Consider the following 24,435-nt stretch of genomic DNA (forward strand, 5'->3'; position numbering starts at 1 on the left):
TAATAAAGCTTCATACAGTGATAAATCATAATGAGAGGAAGTGCAGTGTACAGGAACCGCAATTCCATGGGTGAAAGTTTTCTGTATTAATTCGGAATTCCGTATTTTCGTTCTTCTCAGGAGTCATTTTTCTAAATTGTGTAAATCCGGGGAGTTTTTTCGTGGGGGGGGGGGTGGAGGGGGTACCCTAAACCCCATCATCAACGTCGCGATCTACTCAAAATCGAAGATAAAACAAAGTAAAATTTTCTGGTTTCCCAATTTCGATCTATAAATAGCGTTGCCATAAGTGGTAAAATTCTGTCGGCGAAATCAGCTGAGAGTTTCCGAAAATAGTCGTTTCTTTTCGCTCTAAAGCATTGTCATTCCAATGTTCTCCGAATAACCTCGTCAGTTTCCGCGCCAACAAAAACTTGGATGGCGGAAAAAGCCGGTTTTCGCCAAATATTTACGGTCGGTATCCTTTACGGCTTTTATGACATACCACAAATTGGAGGCAAAACTAGACAATGAAATAAATCGAAATACTGCTGTCAAAATTGAACAATGAAGTTTGTACCCCCAGGGTATAATACTAAAGAGCTTGAACAGCCTGCGAAAAACGAACGGAGGTGGCAATGGCTGTCAAAAGTCGATTCGAAGGGTGTGAAATGGTCCGATTGGTAACTTGATAAAAATACAAAACACTATTCAATATAAACCTTTAATTGTATTCTGTTTTTCATTTTTTAACTTTTATTGAATGAGTTACAGAGTTAAATGAATTCTTGATTAATGAGCAAGAATTGAAGTATTGAGGGATGTTTCTGTCAGGGGCCTTATATACATGTATGTTGACAAAAGCTGCCAGAAATATTAAAAATATACAACATAGATGGATTTGATTTATTAAAAGACAGGAAAGGCTTTGAAATGTGTTTTAAAATGCTTAATTCCTGGAGCTTCCCTGGCCAGGGCTTTGCCTTGGACCCACCAGGGGCCCTGCTGTCCCCTGGCCCCAAGCTTAATTTTTCAGTATTTTGAAAATTTGCAATTTTCACCCATGCAATTCTATTTCAGCTAATTACAGAGTTACTGCCCTTTGTTACTTTTTCTTGACCGGAGCATAACTTGAAAACTATTGGAATGAATTTAATAAAGCTTCATACAGTGATAGATCATAATGAGAGGAAGTGCAGTGTACAGGAACAGCAATTCTATTTCAGCTAATTACAGAGTTACTGCTCTTTGTTACTTTTTTCTTGTCCAGAGCATAACTTAAAAACTACCGGATGGAATGTAATAAAACTTTATACAATGGTACAGCACAATGAGAAGGAGTTCAGTGTACATGAATCATTACACTTTTTTAGCAAATTACAGTAACTGCCTTTTTCTGTGGTTTTTTTGTCAAACTTTTGTCCGGACAATAACTTGAAAATTACTAGATGAAATTTCATAAAACTTCATACAATGATAAATAATAATGAGAGGAAGTGCAGAGTACTGGAACCACAACTACATTTTCACTTATCACAGAGTTATTGCCCTTTGTTACTTTTTCATGTCCGGTGCAACACTTGAAAACTACCAGAGGGAATGTAATAAAACTTAATACAGTGGTAGAGCACTGATCAAATTTTCAATTAGATGAGACGAAAAAGTTAAGAAGGACTGGGAATGCCACGATGATTACCAGCAAATCTCCAATTTCAATTTCAAATCAGTATTGTATGTAATAAATTGTATACAAAGACTCCACAAATGCCAAATGTTTATAAACTGTCTTCTTCATAAAAAAGGCCATCAGTGATAACAGTTTAAATAAAGTTCATGGAAGAACCAAGATGATGAATACATAAAGTTCAGGCAAAAGAGGTTTGTTTATATTTCACATACATTTTTAGTGCTCTTTTGTTTGTTTTTCTTCAATTTAAATTTTGTCCCTAACATTTATTGATTGCCATGTAAACTTGTGCAATGCACAACAATTATAAAAGCGTTATTTTCTAAGTTTAACAATAACAATCGGAAATTGTACAAAACAAAAATAACCCCATCCATAACATTTTATGTGTTTTCCTTTCTAAATTTGTTTATATAAACCATTACTTTTAAACTACTGGTATAAAAAAAGTAACTTAACTCATTTATAGATGGTCATAGGCAATCGTATATTCTGTGCTTTATCAGTATATATATATCAGTATTAACATCTCAGTATTAGCATCACTGATATTGTTTAAAGCCTTTTTTCGAACTTTTAAAAACATAATCAAAAAATGAATAAAATAAAGTTGTCATTTATAGGTTGGCTTTCCAAATAGTTGACTGCAATTTCATATCAGGGTGGCATTCGGGAGTATTAATCACCTTCAGTGATAGCTCTAGTTAAATATCCATTAGTCGTCAGTACGTTTCAAAATTTAGCCAGATCCGTTGCATGACTTGAATATGGCCCTGAAATTGGCAATTTTCTTGAATCAATAGAGCCTCCATTCTTAATCCAGTGCTGCTAATTCTTGTAAGCACAATTTAAACACTGTAAAATGTCACTGACCCAATCAGCAAAATGTATCATACTCTAACAATGTGGAATATATTTTTTATGTTTCGATATCAACAAGAAAAAAGTTTATGCATAGCATCAAGTCGGCGCAATGAAATTAGAAGAAAAACGTGCGTGCAGATAACCAAAATGTTTATTATTGAATAATAATATTTTTGTGTCTCAACTCACCCTTACCAAAACAAACACCGTTTATGCTGACGAGACTAGTTTATAGATCTATTAGCAAATTTAGAAGAGTTTTTTATATTTTCGTGATTCTTCATAACATATTATTACCATTTCATAACTTTAATGATTTTGTTATCAATAATTTCTTGTCTAATGAATCCTTTATATAACCGTCCTTTGCCTGGTCAGTTTTCCATCTACCGTGCCTCTTTATACATCTATCAGATATACCATCCGCGTTTGCTGCGGATGTAGCACCGCTAGCTCGTTAAGTATGCGTACCCAGCTTGAGATTTGGTGCTACCGATGATAATTTTGAAACAATACATTCCTTGGCCTTAGTGTAACTGATCTTTTTGTCTTTAGTTATTAATCGAAAAGAGGCCTTTGATTTTAAGACGGGTTTGAATAAAAATTCATCTGAAGTTTCATCAAGTCCTGCCAAATTCATATAACGTTGTAACATGATATATGGACAAGCAATTGTGCTACCTTTAGCTATCAAAACCTCCCTTCCCTCCCTATAAATGTCAGTTTTACTTAATCTTATCTTGAGCACTATATGATCAGTTTGAAAATTCACGTCCGAACAACGGAGGTTGCTCATTTCGTTATAACGCAAAAATCCAGCATAGCACAGTAATATCATTGCTAAATCTCTTACATTTGTTAGTGACATGTCTTTCTCCATTAAAGTACACAAATCTATGAGCATTGTGGAATCTACAACATCTTTCTTATTCTTAGGTTTAGAACGTAGTCTTTTTGCGGCATCACATAAATGTTTCACAAAACTGCTATCCGTAGGATCTGCCAATCCGTGTATAGAATGAATCCATTTAATGGCATAAATTGCCGAAGAAATGACACTGTAAGATTTTCCATTATCAAGCATAGGAGATATGTATATTGCCATGGACATAGCATTCGCTAGTCGGCATGATAAATGCATTGAATCACAAAACTTTTCAAAACTTTTGAAACATTACCACTATACTTCTCCGTTGTAGACGGCGCCCTCGATTTTAAAACATAGCTTGCCATCTTTCCAGCGATATCATCCGATTTGCTAATGTCTATGCCGACCTCTTTTATCTGTTGCTGAATTGTTGCTTTCAGACCAGGACCTGTCAAAATAATCAATGTATGAACATCTATCTTATACAAACTTTGTCTTAAGAGCAATCATATGAAAAGGTAACGGATTCTTACTGAAAACCCCGTTATTACCCTTTCCATTGCCAATCACTCCATGTTTTGGTAAAACCTTGTATTCTCGTATATAACTTTTAAATATACCTTCTTTTTGTAAAAGACAAGGCCAAAATGGTGCCGACACCCAAAGCGGCACCACCAGCGTACATTCCGCATTCTCCTTTTCAATCTTTGAAATACACTTTACGGCCAATCTTGGTGGAGGCACAAGCCAATTGTTAGATCCTTTCCAAGATTGACTGAAGGCATCAATACCTTCCGTTCCAGGAACCCACCATCTTGAATTGAATCGCTTACATTGTTTATTGTAGGAAGAAGCAAATCTATCTACTTCGTATTTTCCCCAAAGATTGTCAAAATAACAGAACCACATTTTTGATAAAAACCAGTCGTCACAGTCTCCACATCTGCTTAAAAAATCTGCTTGACAATTATCATTCCTTGGAATCCATTCTGGTTCTATCGAAACATAATTTTTCTCACAAAAATGAAAAATATCAGATGCGATTAAATGTAAATCCTCCTTTTTTGCTACCATTTTTCAAAATAGACTGTACGTTCTTATTATCTGAATAAACTTTTACAGTTTTATCCCTAATTATGTCCACTTGACTTACCATTACCCGTCTGACAGCCTCAATTTCTCTCCATGTAGAACTTTTTTGTCGTTCTGACTCTGACCACGTACCGACTACAACTGAATCATTCAAAGCCAAAGCTTTTGAAAAATCAAACCTTTCAGATTCTTGTTTACTTAGTCCGCTCTCTTCCAGGAGTGATCTACCCTTCGTTCTTGTTTTATGACCGTGTAGCTTAATCTCTTTTTGAAAAAATATATTACCCTTTTCCTGGAGTGAACATTTTTTCTCTACAAGGGACAACTCAGCATTACCAACTGCGAAATGCCCTACTTCTAGACATGACACACTGCTCGCTTCCGGGAGCAACTTACTGCCCACTTCCGGGGGCGACTGACTGCCCACTTCCGGGGGCGACTGACTGCCCACTTCCGGGGGCGACTTACTGCCCACTTCCGGGGGCGACTTACTTCTTACTTCCGGGGGCGACTTACTGCCTACTTCCGGAAACGACATATTGACTACTTCCGGGGGCGACATTTTGCCCACTTCCGGGGGCGACTTACGGCCCACTTCCGGGGACGACTTTCTACCCACTACCAGGGGTGACTTACCTCCAACTTCTGTAGTTTGATTACCAGTATATGTCTTATGACACTTCTGTTTAGTAACCCCGATCAACTTACTGCCAACTTCCGGGGGAGCAGATGTTCCCTCACCACCCAATGACATAATATTGCTCGCGCCCAATGAAAACCTACTAGATGCAGTCTGCGTTCTAAGACTAACTTCTGTTTCTAAAATACCATTTACATTGGAATGTCCGCCTACTTCCGGACGCAATGGGCCCACCTCCGGGAGTCCTTTATTATCAAAACCCGTTCTCTCTATATAACCGCCGTATCCATCAGCGCTAGCGTCACAAAATACTGCAAACTGAGATACAGTTACAGACGTCAAGCTTCGTCCAGAATCATTAAGGATACGCACGTTATCCTTCCAAAATATAAGCTCTTCAATGGCTTTTTGTGACACCAATACTGGCGAATTCCAGCTTGCCCTGGTGACTAAACAATTGTACATGAACCTGGTAATCATACGAACTTTCTTGCCAACAACAAATTGCAAAGAAATTATTTGACCAATAACTGAAGCTAATAACCTGGCCTGTATCACACTACATTTATCTTTTAAAACAATGTCTAATACCTTTTGTAAAATATGTTCTAGTTTTTCAATCCTATGCGTCTGTATAAAAAATCTGTTTATATCAAAGTTGATAAAATATCCGAGCCACTCTGCCTTAAGACTAGGCAGCCAATTACATTTTTCGTTTGCCAACAAGAAACCAAAATCAATCAGAGATTGCTCAACATAATGGCTCGATTCTAGAGCTTCTGAGAATGTTTCCTTTCCGCCGATGCCGTCATCTAAAAACATAATGACCTTGTGTCCTTTTGACCTCAGAAAATTTACTACGACCCGTAAGACCTTAGTGAATATGTGACCAGCAACGGATACACCAAATGGCAAGGAACCATATGCAAAATATTCCGTTTTACCATTAATTTCCCAGGCGAACCCCAAAAACGACCTATGTGGTTCGAATATATCAATGTGATGGTAGGCACTTTTGAGGTCGTACGTGTACACATATGTTCCAGGTTTGAAAAGCTCATATGCTACATTTATGTCCTCGAACTTGACTCTAAACAAATGTAAATGAGGGTTTATATGTCTACAGTCTAGCACTAACCTGGGTTTTCCTGACTTCCCATAAGCTACAGTCAGTGGGTTTACGACCATAGGTTTTTCGTTCGTCTTAAACACCACCCCCTTGTCTAACAAACATTGTATTTCTTTGCTTACAAAATCTTTGTTTTCAAGTGCAGACTTATTGTTTTTTAATTCCGCCTCTTTAGGTAGGGTTTTGAATGGCAATTTGTAGCCTTGCTCTATGACATTTATTATGTAAGAATTATCAGAAACCTCTCGCCATTTCGAAACATGTGTTTTAAGCCTACCAGCAGGTGATTCCGCGGAGTGAGTGTCAATCTTTTGAGAACTTACTTCTCTGACTTCTCGTGCCTTCTCAAACTGTGAGTAGTCCACCGTTACCTCGAGCGGTGTTATATCGACAGCTTCTTCGAGCTGTTGTGTATCTGCAGCTTCCTCGAACTGCTGCATTTCTACACTACTAAAACAACAATAACCAATACTCATCTTATTGTTAGAACTGCTAGGACACTCTAGCCTCCAAGGACCGGCCTTCCCACAGTTGAAGCACAACCCAGGCTTCGTTGATGTTGCTGGAGGTATGCTCGCAGGTTGAGCACTTTGAACTGCTCTTCCGGCACCTCGTTGAAAGGGATGAAAACGCCCACGTGTCTTACGGCCCCTCTCTGTCTTAAACTTCCGGGACGCGCGAGATTCGGCCTTCAAGATCCTCTTTTCGTCCTCCGAATCCTCTGCCAACGGGTTAGACTCGTACTCATGAACTACGCGCCAACCAAGCTCGCTCGAATCAGCTAGCATCACCAATTTTTGACGGTGTGATAGCATCTCCATGGCTAAAGAAAATAAATATGAGTGTACTTTCTTTATCTGTTCCAAAGATAATGCGCCTATTAGATTATACGATAATAAAACTATAATCCTGATTAAACACGTGCCCTGTAATTTCTGTTTCAATTATAAATAAACACTTCAATAATATTACTAAATGTACGTTTAATGTCTTACTTTGTATTTGTATTTTACACAATCCTAAACCTCTCACTGCCATGTACTTATTACTATAACGTGTCAAGCTGTTTAGCTCATGATTTCCACGAGTATTTTGAGCATGTTATTAGATCGTTTAACTGTAAACCTAAAACTCAAGATATCGGTAAAGAGATATAATACCTTCTTTGATGAAAGTTTTTGACTCTATCTGATCCTCTGTGTTAACTGCATTTTCTAGCGTCCTTAAAACCTTTCCATTAATCTTATATTGCTCCTCGTTCGATTTGCGTTTGAACTTTGGAGTTTCCGTAGAAATGATCCTACTGATTTTCGACAATTCTTGTGAATGAGAAGTGGTACTTAGCTTAAACATGTTCCCTATCTGCTCTAGCATATCGTTCTTATGCTGTGTCAGCCTGGCTTCTATCAAGTCATTTACATCAGAGCCGTCCATTGTAAGTAAAAAACTTTCTATGAAAACAAAACAACGACTTCAAGTTTGATGTTGCCCGAACAGCAGTCTCGGTAGAAATGACCAAAGCCCACTTTACCCGCCTAACTACGTCATTTCCCGCGCTTTATAGCGCCACCTACAAAACCGACCAAACCAGTTTTTAACAGGCTATTTTGAGACAATTGTTCTCCGCTATACGATGTAGAGCTGAGAACTATATTTATGTTGGGTGTACATATGCTCAAAGGATATGGTTAATGATATCGTTACAATAGTTTAAGCCCGGAATTATAGATATTCTGTTTTATTTTCACAACTTAATCCTCCGGTACAAACTAAATTATAACAAAAATATACATACGTTTCTTTGGAAGAAATAGAGTCAATGGTCTAATACATATATTTCAATAGCATGAAATTCACCTTTTATTTGTACCGGCATGTAATGTGAAATCCTTGCTTTATATTTGGTATAAGTTTTTGTAACACAATTCACTCATATGAGTATATAGAACGGGGATAAAAAATACTATATATCAAGTGGAAATTATCTGGAGTTCATTCTTTCGAATGACATTTTCAAAACAAACAATTAAGTTCAAGGTTAATTTTTCAAAACTCAGCATTTTTGTTGCCACCAAGGGAGATTACTGCGTATGAGGTTTACAAACATAAAGGAGATTGTAATAGTACCGTGTAACCTTCATCTATTTTTGATATCAATCGGAACACCTCAGCCTGTATCTTTCTTGGAGATGGCCGAGTTGGTATTTGAAATCAAAATTTTCAAAATGATAAGTACGGCTATTATAATTTAAGGTTTCATTATCAATTAAAGTGTAAAATTTTATAAAACATACTAAACTTCATATTTTATCATGCAACGTCGAAACTATTAAAAGCATTGTTCTGCAATTTATGAACTAGTCTTTAAGTTGGAATATTTCTAATGTAATATCAAATATAGTCTGCGCCCTTTTGGGCGCCGACTAATAAAAGATTGTCGTCTTTCACCAATTTTATTGTTTACTGGGTATACATGATAAATATTTTTTGAACATCACCAACAGATTGATAAACATTATTTTGCCTATTTCAAAGTCTCTGTGGACTCAATTTATAAAAATATACAGACTTTTACCAGGGTTCAAATTTAACTTTGAGGAGCACTCGTAAAATTTTGCGCGTGCTTTTTGAGGCAACTCGCAAAATGAAAAATCAACTTGCAATCTTATAATTTGCTTTATTCCCTTATAATATTGTCAGCATTAATCTTACGTGACTCGACTACTAGAACTTGTTGATGGCTTATTCATTTTGGGGGGTACGAAAAGACTCATCAGATGCTGGCCACTTTTTGATAACAAAGCTGTCCAATAATTTGACATTGTTCACTTTGTATATCGCCATCGGGTAATACCGATTCGGCAAGTACGCTACACATTTCATTAAGTCTGTAAGTATTAAAAACAATAGCATAATAAATTTAAAGTAAATAAAGCAACAGTAAATGTAGCGTCTATACTTTGACATTTGGGCGGAAATATATACAAAGGTTGATGGGGTTTACATATAGTGCGCGAAAGCGCTAAATTTATCCAATGATTGAGCTAGGTGATTACGTCATTTGTATTCACTTTGTATTATGCACGCCTCGGAGCATCCCGGAAAGATTCGAGATAAAACTCGGTATTTTCCATATTTGTTCTATTTTTGAAAACTTACTAGAGCGTGACTCCGTACTGTCTTCTTTATACTGGTAGTGTAAACATGCCCATGAAATGTTCTGTTAGTTCCTAAACCTTGGGTAATTTATTTTTTATCCCCCGCCTTGAAAAGGCGAGGGGATATAGTAATGGTTGGCGTGATTTCGTGCGTCTGTGTGTGCGTCCATCCGTCCCACATTCATTTCTTTGCATCTCCTCTTACATTTCTCATGCGATTTCTACCAAACTTTCACAGATTGATGATCATAAAGTGAAGCAGCGCATATTGTCAGGTGTTCCTGATTCAACCATTTTTGAAAGAGTAATTGCCCTTTGCTTATTTTACATTTAAAATTGGTTTCTTCGAAAATCCTCGTTTTTCATGCGATTTCTACTTTTTCTATTATTTTCAACTTTCACAGATTGATGATCATAAAGTGAAGCAGCGCATATTGTCTGGCTTTTGCGATTTGACCATTTTTGAAAGAGTTATTGCCCTTTGCTTATTTTACATTTAAAATTGGTTTCTTCGAAAATCCTCTTACGTTTTTCATGTGATTCCTACCAAACTTTCACAGATTGATGACTATATAGTGACGCAGAGCATATTGTCGAGCTTTCGCGATTGGACTATTTTTGAAAGAGTTATTGCCCTTTGCTTATTTTACATTTAGAATTGGTTTCTTCGCAACTTCTCTTACATTTTTCATGTGATTTCTACCAAACTTTCACAGATTGATGATCATAAAGTGAAGCAGCGCATATTGTCTGGCTTTTGCGATTTGACCATTTTTGAAAGAGTTATTGCCCTTTGCTTATTTTACATTTAAAATTGGTTTCTTCGAAAATCCTCTTAACATTTTTCATGCGATTTCTACCAAACTTTCACAGATTGATGACTATATAGTGACGCAGCGCATATTGTCAGGCTTTCTTGATTCGACCATTTTTGAAAGAGTTAATCCCCTTTCTTTATTTTACATTTAAAATTGGTTTCTTCGCAACTCCTCTTAAGTTTTCATGCGATTTCTACCAAACATTCACAGATTAATGACTGTATAGTGATGCAGTGGGTATTGTCAGGCTTTCGTGATTCGGCCATTTTTGAAAGAGTTATTGCCCTTTCTTTATTTTACATTTAAAATTGGTTTCTTTGCAAATCCTCTTAAGTTTTTCATGCAATTTCTACCAAACTTTCACAGATTGATGACTGTATAGTGATGCAGCGCATATTGTCAGGCTTTTGCGCTTTGACCATTTTTGAAAGAGTTATAGCCCTTTGTTTATTTTACATTTAAAATTGGTTTCTTCGCAACTGCTCTTACGTTTTTCATGCGATTTCTACTAACTTTTCACATATTGATGACTATATAGTGACGCAGCGCATATTGTCGGGCTTTGGCGATTGCCCTTTCTTAATTTTACGCATTTCTTATGTTCCTGAGAAACTACCCTTACCATTGATTGGCTTTCGTTACAAAAAATGCCCCCATTAGGCGGGGGATATAGCTGTCTGTGACCGCTCCAACTGAAGCATCAGAAATGATAATATATGAAAACTAAGGTCCTTATTGATATATATCAGAAAATGATGCTTTTGTGACACTGTCTGATTACAGCCATTTAATCGGATAATAGATCGATCAGGGTCTCCGATTAATTGATTATGAAAATCCAAGCCAATTGCGCATCGCTACTATTAGCATTGACCTCTATTTCTTTGGGCCGAATTGAGAAAAACAACTCTCACTTACACTCAATGAGTTAATCCTCTGTAATCACATAACAGTCAAGATATTTTTCGAGTGAAAGGTATACCCGTATTCACAGGTGTGAGTGAAACTCAAGTGTTTTGCGTGAGTGGGACATTTGTGAGTGCTCGGCGAGGCCACTTGAACCGCCCTCTAGGATTGGTTGTGAATATGGATTGAATGAGTGTAATTGATAAAAGATCATGACAAGTACAAAAGATAAAATATATGAGATATTTAGAACAAATAAGGGACATCCTCGTTCCAGGACAATATTTAAGAGACCGGCATAATCCATTGAAGTGCATGTACTTCAATAATGTGGCCATCTATAAAAAAAATAAGGTTTTCAAAAGGATGCGCCAATCATATATTTGTTTTGTTTCGTAATGATCTTGAACGCCCAGCAAAGTTGATGTTTACAATTCATCGATGGCTGCAAGGACATGCAGCTAAATGTATGCGAAGTTAGCAGCCTAGCGGCATGAAGTTAGCGGCCTAGCAGCGTGAAGTTGGAAGACTAGTGGCCTAGACTTGTTCTCTAATTCAAGGTCATTGTTCATGCGTTTAATTGGGAAATATGATAAATCAATGTTTTTCATTTGTACATAGCGGCCTTAAATTGTTTTCTACTTCAAAGCAGTTTAATATGAGTTCCTTTCTTAAACAATGCTAAATTACTTGTTTTCCTATGCAGAAATCATCACGCTGGAGCATTTTTTTTCAAAGAGTCGATCAAGCAGTCCAGTGGCCTAGCGTCCTAGCCTAATGGCCTAGCGGCCTAGAAATCCCAAAAACTCAATACAGCAGCCCTGAAAAAGGGGGAAATGCTGATATTCGCTAAAGGGTGTTGATTTATGATTAGAAACATTTAATTTGTCATTGTATTAGGCCGCTAGTCACATGAGGCACCTCAGCCGCCAGGCCGCTAACATTACGCCGCAAAGCCATTTCAGAGTGTTGTCAGGGAATTAATATTTTTCAGCCTACATTCAATTGGATTATTTAATAATTATCATCATATCATCATCATCATTAAAACCACCACCATCATATCATCAACATTATTATTATTTTTTATTATTATAATTATTATAATTATTATTATTATTGCTATTATTATTATTAATTATTATTAATATTCAAATGCCCAAGACCGCTTTATGCCGAAAACATAAGCAAGATTTTGAATGAATACATATTTAAATTAGGGGATACAATGGAAAACGGCAACAAATTTAAAACAACAACAACAAAACACATGCATTTAAACGCATTTTACAACAGTTATTTACAATCCAAAACGTTAGTTTTTGTTAACCAATTGTTTTAAAATGTAAATTTCAGTTTCAGAATAATAATATTATTGTCATTTTTGTCGCCATATCTAATTAACAATAAGGTATGTGTACAATGTATAACAACACCATAGACAAACAGATAATCCGATATGATCATATAAACATACATGTATATATACTGTATTGGTCACTGAAGTGGAGTGTAAGGGAGGCGTGTGAATACGAGCAGATCACTTGAGTGTCACTCCTCTTATTTCACTCAAGAGATCAATTGAGTCTCACTTACGAGAATGTGGTTGGAGTTGGAGTGAGAGTGAATGTTCTGAATTCGGCCCTTTGCCTAAAACATGGATGAAATTCTTATTTCTAAAATAATTTACAAGATAAAGAAAGTGTACTGTTTACTTATACAGGGTCTAAGCTTAAAGAGCTGTGGAAGGGTGCTGTACTCTGTCCTTTTTTAAGGTTGCACCCTTCTGCCTCCATGTGTACTCACTCAACCCAGGAAAATTTTATCCTTTTGTATCCGTGCTTTACACCAAGCACATTAAAGAACCAAGAGGTCTCTGCGTCAAACTCACCTATGAAACTGAATAACTTTAGTACGGGATGACATATCTTGACTAAACTTGGTCAATAGGAAGAGTTTATGGAGACCTTTCATGGGATTGCGTTGAGGGTTCCTAGGGTCAAGGTCAAGGTCACTGTTACTAAAAATAGAAAGACAGTTGAAACTCAATAACTTTAGTTAGGGTTGACATATCTTGACCAAACTTGATCAATAGGAAGAGTTTATGGATACCTTTCATGGGATTGCGTTTAGGGTCCCTAGGGTCAAGGTCAAGGTCACTGTTACTAAAAATAGAAAAACGGTTGAAACTGAATCACATATCTTGACCAAACTTGATCAATAGGAAGAGTTTATGGAAACCTTTCATGGGATTGCGTTTGGGGTCCCTAGGGTCAAGGTCAAGGTCACTGTTACTAAAAATAGAAAAACGGTTGAAACTGAATAACTTTAGTTCGGGATGACATATCTGGACTAAGCTTGGTCTATCAGAAGAGTTATGGATACCTTTCATGGGATTGCATTTGGGGTCCCTAGGGTCAAGGTCACTGTTTAAAAATAGAAAAATGGTTAAAACTGAATATCTTTAGTAAGGGTTGACATTTCTTGACCAAACTTGGTCTATAGAAAGAGTTTATGGGTACCTTTCATGGGATTGCGTTTGGGGTCCCTAGATTCAAGGTCAAGGTCACTGTTACTAAAAATAAAAAATGGTTCAAACTGAATAGCTTTAGTTAGGGTTGACATATCTTGACCAAACTTGACCGAAAGGAAGAGTTTATGGATACCTTTCATGGGATTGCGTTTGGGGTCCCTAGGTTCAAGGTCAAGGTGACTGTTTCTTAAAATAGAAAAACGGTTGAAACTGAATAACTTTAGTAAGGGTTGACATATCTTGACCAAACTTGGTCTATAGAAAGAGTTTATGGGTACCTTTCATGGGATTGCGTTTGGGGTCCCTAGATTCAAGGTCAAGCTCACTGTTACTAAAAATAGAAAAATGGTTGAAACTGAATAGCTTAATTTAGGGTTGACATATCCTGACACAACTTGGTATAAAGGAAGAGTTTATGGATACCTTTCAATGGATTGCATTTGGGGTCCCTATGTTCAAGATCACTGTTACTAAAAACAGAAAAACAGACACAGGCTGAAGTTCTTCTGTCAATCATTAAAAACCTGGTTTAGTCGCATTGCGGCATTTCTTGTTTCTTATGCCTTGAATACCATTGATTCAAATTAATTTAATACTTCACACAATTGTTCATGGACATCACACAATTACTAAACATAATTCCATATTGTCCAAATACAAATAATGACCCTTGATTGACTTTTAAGGTTACTTGGGGTTTTAACTCAGATCTCCAATACTATTTATTTAATGGACTTCATACTTCATACAATTGTTAAGGGCCTTTACACAGTTCAGTTAGACAACTCTGTATAATATTATATACAAATTATGGCCCTTCATTTACATATATTATTATCCCCCAGTGGACTTTAAGGATTTTGGAGAAGGACTGTGTTTTGGCATTGGGCGTCCTTCCGTCCGTCTGTCCCTCCATCCACATTTCCGTCCGTCCGCCCGGAAGTCCATATGTCCATCCGTCCGACCCACTTTTTTTGCCATATCTTAAAAGGGATTGTTAGAATATTATTCAAACTTTGTTAGAATGTTCCCCTTGATGAAATCTTGACTGCTTGCAAAAGTGGGTCACATTGGGTACAAAAACTAGGTCACTGGGTCCAATCGTACAAAAATCTATGGAACACACTAGAGACATTATATTTGGTTGAATATTCATTTAACGCATTCGGAATGTTTCCCCTGATGAACTCTTGGAAACATGAACTGGGTCACCTGTGATACAAAATTAGGTCACTAAGTCAAATCTTAGTTTGATTTGTCAGAAACCATATCATGGTAATGATTAACAAGATTATGTTCAAACTTGGACAGAATGTTTCCGTTTCCCATGATAAAATCTCACTGAATTATGAAACTGGGTCACATTGGGTCAAATTTAGGTCACTAGGTCAAATCTTTGAAAATCTTTTGGAAAATACTAGACAGTTTATGTGGTCCAATAAAAATGTTTTGCTTGATGAAATAATTGACTATTTGAAACTGTGTCACATGAGGTATAAAGCTAGATCACTAGTTCAAATCTTTGAAAAAGCCTGTCTGCAGCCAAATATAGGTATTGATCAGTCAGATTTTGTTCAAACAGTTGTTAGAATGTTCACCTTCAGGTTATTTTGGTACACTTAAATTGTGGGTTGCATTGGATCAAAAGCTGGGTCATAATGTCTAATCTGTGATATTTTTTTAAACTTGGGCATGTTTTCCTTATATCTGGAATAACATTGATCCAACTGAATATAGTACTTGACAAATTACTCTTTTTTTTATCTACTATGATCATTTGTCATTTTTTTTCATTTTCTTGTCAATATGCTAGTATCATATTTTATCAGTCATGAAAACAATGCAGCTTAATAATCACATGCACTATCTGACAAATATCTTGATGCCATTCATTATCCCCTGCCAAATCGAAGGTTTCGGGAGGGGGATATTATTTTGGCGTTGTCCGTCCGTCATTCCATGCATCCATCCGTCCGTACATCTGTCCGTCCTTACCTTGGTAGGTTTTGATCAGAAAAATGTTCAAATGTATCAGAATGTTCCCCTTGATCAGATCTCGACCACTTGTAAAAGTGGTTTGCATGGGGTCAAAAACTAGGTCACTAAGTCAAATCTTAGAAAAATCTTTAGAACATACTAGAGGCATTATATATGGTCAAATATTCATGAAACTCAGAATGTTTTCCTTGATTAACTCTTGGTTGTGATAAAACTGGGTCACATATGATCAAAAGTTAGGTCACTAGGTCAAATCTCAGAAAAATCTTGTCCGGGCCGTATTATGGTAATACTTGGTCAAGTTATGTTTAAAATTGGCCCTTAGATAAAATATGGACCACTTAAAAAAGTTGGTCACATGGGGTTAAAAACTAGGTCACTAGGTCAAATCTTTGGACCATACTAGAGGCATTATACATGGTCAATTATTCATAAAACTTAATCAGAATGTTTTCCTTGATGAAATCTTGGATCTGTTTAAAATGGGGTCACATGATCGAAAATTAGTTCACTAGCTCAAATCTTAGAATTTTTTTCACTAGGTCAAATCTTTCAAATCTCTCTTCAAATCTTTTGTCCGAAACTATTTTATGGTGGTGATTGGTCGGATTATTTTCAGACACGGTCAGAATGTTCTCTTGGGTTAAATTTGTTGCGATTTTAAAAGTGGGTCATATTGGTCAAAAACAAGGTCAATAGGTCAAATCTTAGAAAAAATATTGGGAACACACTAGAGTCAATCTGATATTCATGAAACTTAATCAGACTGTTTTCCTTGATTGTTGTTGAATAGCTCGAAACTGGGTCACATGGGGTCAGAAACCAGGTCATAGGTGAAATCTTATGTCCCGAACCAAACATTGGTATTGAATGGTCAGTTATGTTCAAATTTGGTCAGAATGTTTGCCTTAATGAAATCTTACAAGAGTTTTAAAATTGGTCACATGGGGTCAAAAACTAGATCACTAGGTCATATCTTACAGAAATCTTGGGAATACTCTAGAGGCAAGACATCTGCTCTAATTTCCATGAAACTTAATCAGAATACATGTTTGCCTCGATAAAATCTTGGAAGTTTAAAACTAGTAGGTCATGTGGGGTCAAAAATTACATCACTTGGTCAAATCTTAAAAAAAAATTCTTGTGGACGCTCTAGAGGCTATATATTTTTTTTTAAATATATCTGGACCAATCTTCATGAAACTTGATCAGAATGTTTGCCTTGATTAAATCTTAGATTAGTTGGAACTGGGTAACATGGAGTCATAAACTAGGTTTCTTTGTCAAATTCTAAATGCTACCTTATAATTGTACAATATTTTTTTAATTTCAAACAGTTGGAATCAAACTCAAACTCGTATATTTATTTCACCAACAGTTGATTTCCATTCCTTGACTTAGCCTAATCAGGCGGGGGATATCAATTCAATGAATTTGCTTGTTTAGTGGCTTTATACCTTACACTGATGAATGATTTTGACAGGTACATGTTGCATCATTAATGAATAAATTTCTAAGACAAAGTAGAATGTAGTTGTGTATGCTGTCCTGTGACAGCATAGGACAGCTTTTGCTATATGTCAAGTATACAGTTTTTATGTCTCCCCCATTCATGGGGAGACATATTGTTTTTGCCCTGTTCGTCAGTCAGTCACTACGTCACACTATGTTGGGGTGAAAAACGATATGTTGGCAGTGACCTTAAGCTTAAAAATGGTTTCTGCTGAATAACTTAAGAACGCTTGTACCCAGGAACTTCATACTTGGTATGCTAGTTGGTCATGTCTAGTAGATAATTCCGGTTGATTTTAAGATCAGTAGGTCAAAGGTCAAGGGCTCTGTGACCTTGAGGTGAAGAAACGGTTTCTGCTCATTAAATAAAGAACGCTTGAACCCAGAAACTTCATATTTTGTATGCTAGTTGTTCATGACTAGTAGATGACCTCTATTGATTTATAGATCAGTAGGTCAAAGGTCAAGGTCGCCATGACCTTGAGGTGAAGAAACGGTTTCCGCTCAATAACTAAAGATCATTTGGGTCCAGGAACTTCATACTTGGTATGCAAGTTGTTCATGACTATAAGATGACTCCTATTGTTTTTGAGATCAATCAGTCAAAGGTCAAGGTCGCAGGACCTTGAGGTGAAGAAATGGTTTCCGCTCAATAACTAAAGATCCTTTGGGTCGAGGAACTTCATACTTGGTATGCTTGTTGGTCATGACTAGAAGATGACCCCTATTGATTTTGAGATGAAAAGGTTAAAGGTCAAGGTTACCTTCAGGTAAAAAAAGATATGTTGGCGGTGACTTTAAGCTTAAAAATGGTTTCTGCTCAATAACTAAAGAACACTTGTACCCAAAGAATGTAACACTTGGTATGCTAGTTGGTCATGACTAGGAGACGACTCCTATTGATTTTGAGATCAGTAGGTCAAAGGTTAAGGTCACCGTGACCTTGAGGTGAGGAAATGGTTTCGCTCAATAACTAAACAACGCTTGCACCCAGGAACTTCATACTTGGTATGCAAATTGGTCATGACTAGTAGATGACCCCTATTGATTTATGATCAGTCTGTTAGTCAGTCAGTCAGTCTGTTCGTCACACTTTGTTTCTGCTCAATAAATAAAGAGCGTTTGCACCCAGGAACTTCATAATTGGTATGCTAGTCAGTCATGACAAGTTGATGACCCCTATTGATTTTGAGATCAGTAGGTCAAAGGTCAAGGTTGCTGTGACCTTGAGGTGAAGAACAGTTACCACTCAGTTACTAAAGAACACTTGCAACCAAAAACTTAATACTTGGTATGCAAGTTGGTCATTTAGATGATCCTCTTGATTTTGTGATCAGTAGGTCAAAGGTCAATGTCACGATGACCTTGAGCTGAAAACTGGTTTCCGATCAATAAATGAATAACGCTTGCGCCCAGGAACTTCAAACAATGCAAACTTTGTTTACATTTTCCAAGATTAATCAACAACACTTTTTTCTCTTCAGGCCACTACTTTTATATAAATTGGTTTACAAAACCGGCGGGTCTAATTTTCCGAAAAGTACAAAAAAAATAAAAAATGAATTTCACTATTTTTTCAAAATTATTTTCCCGACCGTATTGATTTTGGTGCGAAACGAAAGAAAAACGCACAGATAAGAGTACGAAAGCAGTAGATCTCGACTGGTTTGTTGTTCCGTGGCCGTATTTGCCAATTTATAGTGATAGCATGTGAGCCAGTCAACTGTTATGGCAGCGTCGATGGCAATGGCGAAATTGACGATAGCAGTCATTCTTTGTATGAAAAATTAATTAAAATATGCAGGAGTTGTTAAAATAACAATAGCAATAAACATTGGCAAATTTAACAGCCGACACAAACAATAACTGTCAGGTGATTGTTGTTATTCCCCGCCAATTTAGGTCATGAAAATATTGTTGTTTATAGATAAAAAAAAAAATTGTCAGCGGCTGCCATCGAATTAGTAGACACAAATATCTGTAAATTATGTGTGAAAAAAAAACATTTTATGGTTAAATATCAAATAACAGGGCACTAAGTGTGAGTGGTGAAATCGAAAGTAAAATTTCTAAGTTGACACCGGTGACCTAGTTTCACAAGTTCGGTCGATGGTGTTTATGGATTTGAAATCACAAAATGGTTTGGAAATACTTGTTATTGAGTCAATGTAAAGCTTGTGTTTATTCTAGATTACACGTTTATTCATGTTTGGGTTAATAGTAGAGTAAAAACAATGAAAGAGTTGAACACATGTCTCAATGACATTTTAATACTAATGCCAGGAGTTGTGTGCAAAACATTTAGATAAAACAACACGGAATAAGTCCATTTCAATTTGTAATGAACTTGATATTTCACTATAAATGAGATTTGTTGTTGTAACCAAGGAATACTCTTTAAAATGAAAAATAAACAAGCATGAAGTATAGATGCCCTGTGAACTCGTGTATACACAAAATGGCGGAGTTGGGAGAAGATGAAATTATCCGATACATAATTATGGATTTCTCTGTTACTATCATTGGTACATAAAGTTAAGTCACATGCTAGATTTATTATTTTGTTATGTGATTTTTATGTACTGGTAATTTGCTGCAAGATTTGAATTTGAAATGGATTTGGTGAACATCCCATGGTAAATATCCCGGTCCGAAAATATCCGAACTTAGCATGGATCGGGTTACACACAACTAGGACCCACCATGGTAAAGGTTATTAAAACTCAAATCTAGGTCTAGTTTGGTTTTTAGTTTTTCAGGAATTGCTTTCACAATGTTAAAGCTCAAATGTCTTCATAAAATGTTACTTCCTTATTTACAAAATTGGTAATTATTTCACTTTATTGGCATCTTCCAATATTGAAATAACTGAAACAATGTTTAGAAAATATTATGTATTGTTTTAATACAGTGCAATTTTTTGTATTTTAATGCGTAAAATTGCCTTCTCTTTTTTTCAATTTAATATTGTTCAGTTTAGTGTTCTGCATTCACTTTTGCTTTAGCATACCCTTGAAGCTTAACAAATGTCTTGCTGAGTGATATTCAATGTATCTTTGATAAAAAGTGTAGTTTATACATGTAAACATGTTTTATAGTCAATTTCATTGATGTTTTATATGCACAGTATGTAAGATTTAAACTGTGTGTTTAATTAGAACTTTGAAACTTTGAGTGTATTAAAACATGCATTAATAGCAGTTTAAAAATATAAAATGTCATGTAAATGATATAAATTTTCAATGTTTTTATGTTGTTCTCTGATTTTTACCCTTTAACAGTATGTTTTGTGACTTTTTTCCTTTTTTTTTTTTTTTTTTTCGACCGCCAGGTGGACATTTATCCCAAAAATTCTTGTAAACCAAAAAATAAAAAAGGAGTGGCCTCACTATTTAATACGGGTGAATAAACCAAACTTCACTGTTGGTTCGTGTCCAGTCCAAAATTACAAATTTCATGTTCATCATTTATTTTTTCTCAGCTATGACCACACAATAGCGGAGACGAGCACTTTTTCAAAAAAGCAATCTCTAGTTTACGACAAGGCTTTAGATTGTTTGCTCATGCTATATTTTTGAACTGAAAAGCCCACTGCTATTTTACAATTTAATATAGTTGACTAGTTGGCCTACTTTTGGTGCTAATGGTGGAAATAAGCTGTTACACAATATCATGTTTCTTGTACATGATAGTCAAAGACTAGTTTCCATAAGCATGCATTTTGGCCAACAAGTATATATGTGTCTGATTTTTTTGTGCCAGTATCAAGATAAATGATGTTGTCTATGTCATAAATTCTGGGAAACTGAAGATATCAATTCAAGTAATATTAATGTATTGAAGTGTTTAAAAACTTTGTAGTTACAATATAATAATGCACATGTATCTATGTATTAAAACAGAACTCACCTGAAAGAGCGGTTTCTTAATGATCTTCGCAAGGCACGTGAGCTCTACAAAGGAGATGAACTAGTCAAGGTAGGTTGGTGTTTCACCACATACTTTGCTGATGATTTATTATCCCCAGCTGAATTGAAGGTTTCCAAAGTTTTATTTTTTTGCCATTGTCCATCTGTCCGTCTGTCCGTCAGGCTGTCCGTCCGTCTACAATTGCTTAAAAAAGATCTCCTCTGAAACGACCTGGCCAAATTCAATGAAACTTCAGAAAGCTTCCTTGGGTGTTCCTCTACAATATACAACAAAGGGTCACGATTGATTAACAACAACAAAAAAAATGGCCGACTTCCTGTTTTGCGTTAAAAACACATCTCCTCTGAAACTACTTGTCCAAATTCAATGAAACTTTAGAGGAAGTTCCTTGGGTGACCATCTACAAAAATACAACAAGGGGTCATGATTGATCAACAACAACAGCAACAACAACAAAATGGCCAACTTCCTGTTTTGCTTTAAAAAACATCTCTAAAACTACTAGTCCAAATTCAAATCAACTTTACAGGAAGCTTCCTTGGGTAACCTACAAAAATACAACAAGGGGTCGCAATTGATCAACAACAAGAACCAACTTCCTGTTTTGCTTTAAAAAAACATCTCCTCTGAAACTACCAGGCTAAATTACTAAAATTTTACAGGAAGCTTCATTGCATGACCCTCTACAAAACTACAACAAGGCATTGAAATTGATCAACAACAACATCAAAATGCAGACTTACTGTTTTGCTTAAAAAAAATCTCTGAAACTACCAGGCCAAATTCAATGAAACTTTACAGGTAATTCATTGCATGACCCTTTACAAATATAAAACAAGGCATTGTCATCAGTGAAGATATGTTTAAATTGCAACATTTTTTTTAATGCTTTATCAGTTTTTTTACGAGTTGTGGCCCTTTGCTTAGGTGAGCGTTTTAGGGCCATCATGGCCCTCTTGTTATTAAAAAGTTAGCTAAAGTTCTAATAGAAGGACAGTTTTAGATGCATGAAGAAGTTTGTGTATAAGATATCATTTTCCACTATAAAAATGTTATCATTCAGACTCATCTGAACTATCACTTTGAAAGCATTCAAATTCCTAGGAATCTAATACAAGTGGTACTCTACAAATATAAGGTTTATTTCAAATAACTTTGCCTAATTAGACGAGGGATGTCAAGAATTCAACGAATTTGCTTGTTGCTGTTTTCTATTTTGTTTGTGCCGAATATTGGATAAATTCATACTCAGTGTAATGGCAGGGATGTGATTGACCTGGCAGCTGGAGGGCTGAACTATTTTGGCCATGGGTTTATGGGGCGCTCTTTGGGTCAAAAGCGCACTGCTGTAGACGAAAAAATGACTTTTCAGAAGCTCTTTTGAGGGCTCTCCTGACTTTAAATTTGAAGCAAACTGGAATATTAACTTAAACAACTGAAAGCAACCAAATAAAATTTTTTAGGTAATTTTTTTTTGGGGGGGGGGGGGGGTCTCTGGGGCCATAAGATCCGCGGAATTCCGCGGACAAATCACATCCCTGAATGGGTGTATTTAACTTTTTCAAAATTTTGATAGATTTTGCATTATTGTTAACAAAATGATGGTTTTTGGAGGAATAGCTGAGGTGAATAGGACTTCTATCAGTTGTTTTATATTTTTCTGCAAAAATGTCTTTAAAACATCTACCTGAAAGATGGCTTGATCAAAATGTTAAAAACATAAATTACTAAGGAAGTTATTTGTCAACATTTTATAATGCAGATTACATGAGTTTCACAAGACCGATGTCCCTACTTTCAAGGTTAAGGTCACATCAACCTTCTGAACATAGTATGTTTTGCTATATAAGGTTTACTGATGATACTTTATGTCCAATTTAAAACTATTTTGCTTTTTGTCACTGGTTGTGGGCCTGTGGGGGTATAAATCACATTAAGTGAGAGCCCTAGTTTACCTCTGTTGATCATTTCAGGTGTTACATGGGATGAAACGAAGACTGGACGATCCCCAGCTGCTCTCTGTGGATGTGGTCTTCAATCTGCTCATATCCTACAGGGAAATACAGGTATGTTTACCTGCTCATATCCTACAGGGAAGTACAGGTATGTTCACCTGCTCATATCCTACAGGGAAATACAGGTATGTTCACCTGCTCATATCCTACCCCAAAAAGTTAGTTATGTTCAACTGCTCCTATTCTACTGGGAAATACAGGTACTTAACAGCTCATATCCTACAGGGAAATATACCAGTAGGTACTTCCAACTGCTTAAATCCTACTGAGAAATAGAGGTAGGGCCACCAGCTCACATCCTACCGGGAAATACAGATATGTCCAACTGTTTATATCCTACAGGAATATACAAATATATCCACTTTCTGATATAAATCAGGGCAATGCAGGAACACTAACCAGTTCATATATATATAGGTAAGTACATGTTTTTCAACCAGCTCATATCCTTTTGGAAAATATAGGTACATCAATCTGATCATGTCCTACAGGGAAGCAAATGTGCATCCACCTTATTATGTCCTACTGGGAAATACAGGTATGTAATAATAATAATAATAATAATAATAATATCTTTATTTTAAGAAGGTGACATATTAAGATCATGTACAAAACTACAGAATCTTATTTTCGATATGGCCCTCTGAAACAGAATGAAAATATGGCAAATAATCATAAGACAAACATGAAGACGAGGCTAACAACGATGACGATGATGATGATGATTATAAGTATGCTGTTGATGCTGACGATAATGATGCATATGATGACATGATGATGATGTTGAATCAATATTAGACAGATACTCTCAGTTAAATATAATTATGAATAAAACATCACAATTTGTATAATCACAAGTTTCCTATGAGGTACTGTTTGACCTTTATTTTATACGTATTAAAGTTTTTTGATTCTCGTATTTCCAAAGGTATATTATTCCAAACAATTCTGCTGTAATATGTAAACGATGCTTTCATATAATTAGTACGAGGTCTAGTTTGTAAAACAATATCTTTGTGTGCCATTGATCTTAGCATATATACATTATTGTCTGAAACTGTTACTAATTCTGACATATATGATGGAGCCATGCTATTCAACGTCTTGTAAACTAATACTGCTGCGTGGTATTTACATCTATCCGAGAAGTTTAGCCATTTTAGTTCTTTAAATAGATTTGTTGATGAATCTCGTTTAGATTTACCAAGTATGATTTTTGCAATTCGTTTTTGTAAGTTATTTATTTTATTCACATATGAATTGGTTCCCTTGCCCCAGACCAAGCAGCCGTAATCAAAATTTGGCA

The 24,435-nt window shown here is 36.0% G+C and overlaps 1 protein-coding gene across 10 annotated transcripts in view; it reads left to right on the forward strand.

The window, feature by feature from the left end:
- Positions 1–24,435, forward strand: part of LOC128238309 (mitogen-activated protein kinase kinase kinase 15-like) — a 280,117-nt gene that overhangs the window by 47,117 nt on the left and 208,565 nt on the right. For 8 of the 10 annotated variants that reach the window (XM_052954094.1, XM_052954098.1, XM_052954095.1 and 5 more), the window contains exons 5-6: positions 21,087–21,162; positions 23,088–23,180. In XM_052954094.1, the coding sequence (XP_052810054.1) occupies positions 21,087–21,162; positions 23,088–23,180 (169 nt within the window). Of the gene's footprint in view, positions 1–21,086; positions 21,163–23,087; positions 23,181–23,233; positions 23,255–23,346; positions 23,362–24,435 lie in introns of those variants that run through there. The other 2 variants (XM_052954102.1, XM_052954104.1) reach the window with 2 other exon arrangements.

Source organism: Mya arenaria, chromosome 6 (genome assembly GCF_026914265.1).
Source record: "Mya arenaria isolate MELC-2E11 chromosome 6, ASM2691426v1".
Classification (NCBI taxonomy): Eukaryota; Metazoa; Mollusca; class Bivalvia; order Myida; family Myidae; genus Mya; species Mya arenaria.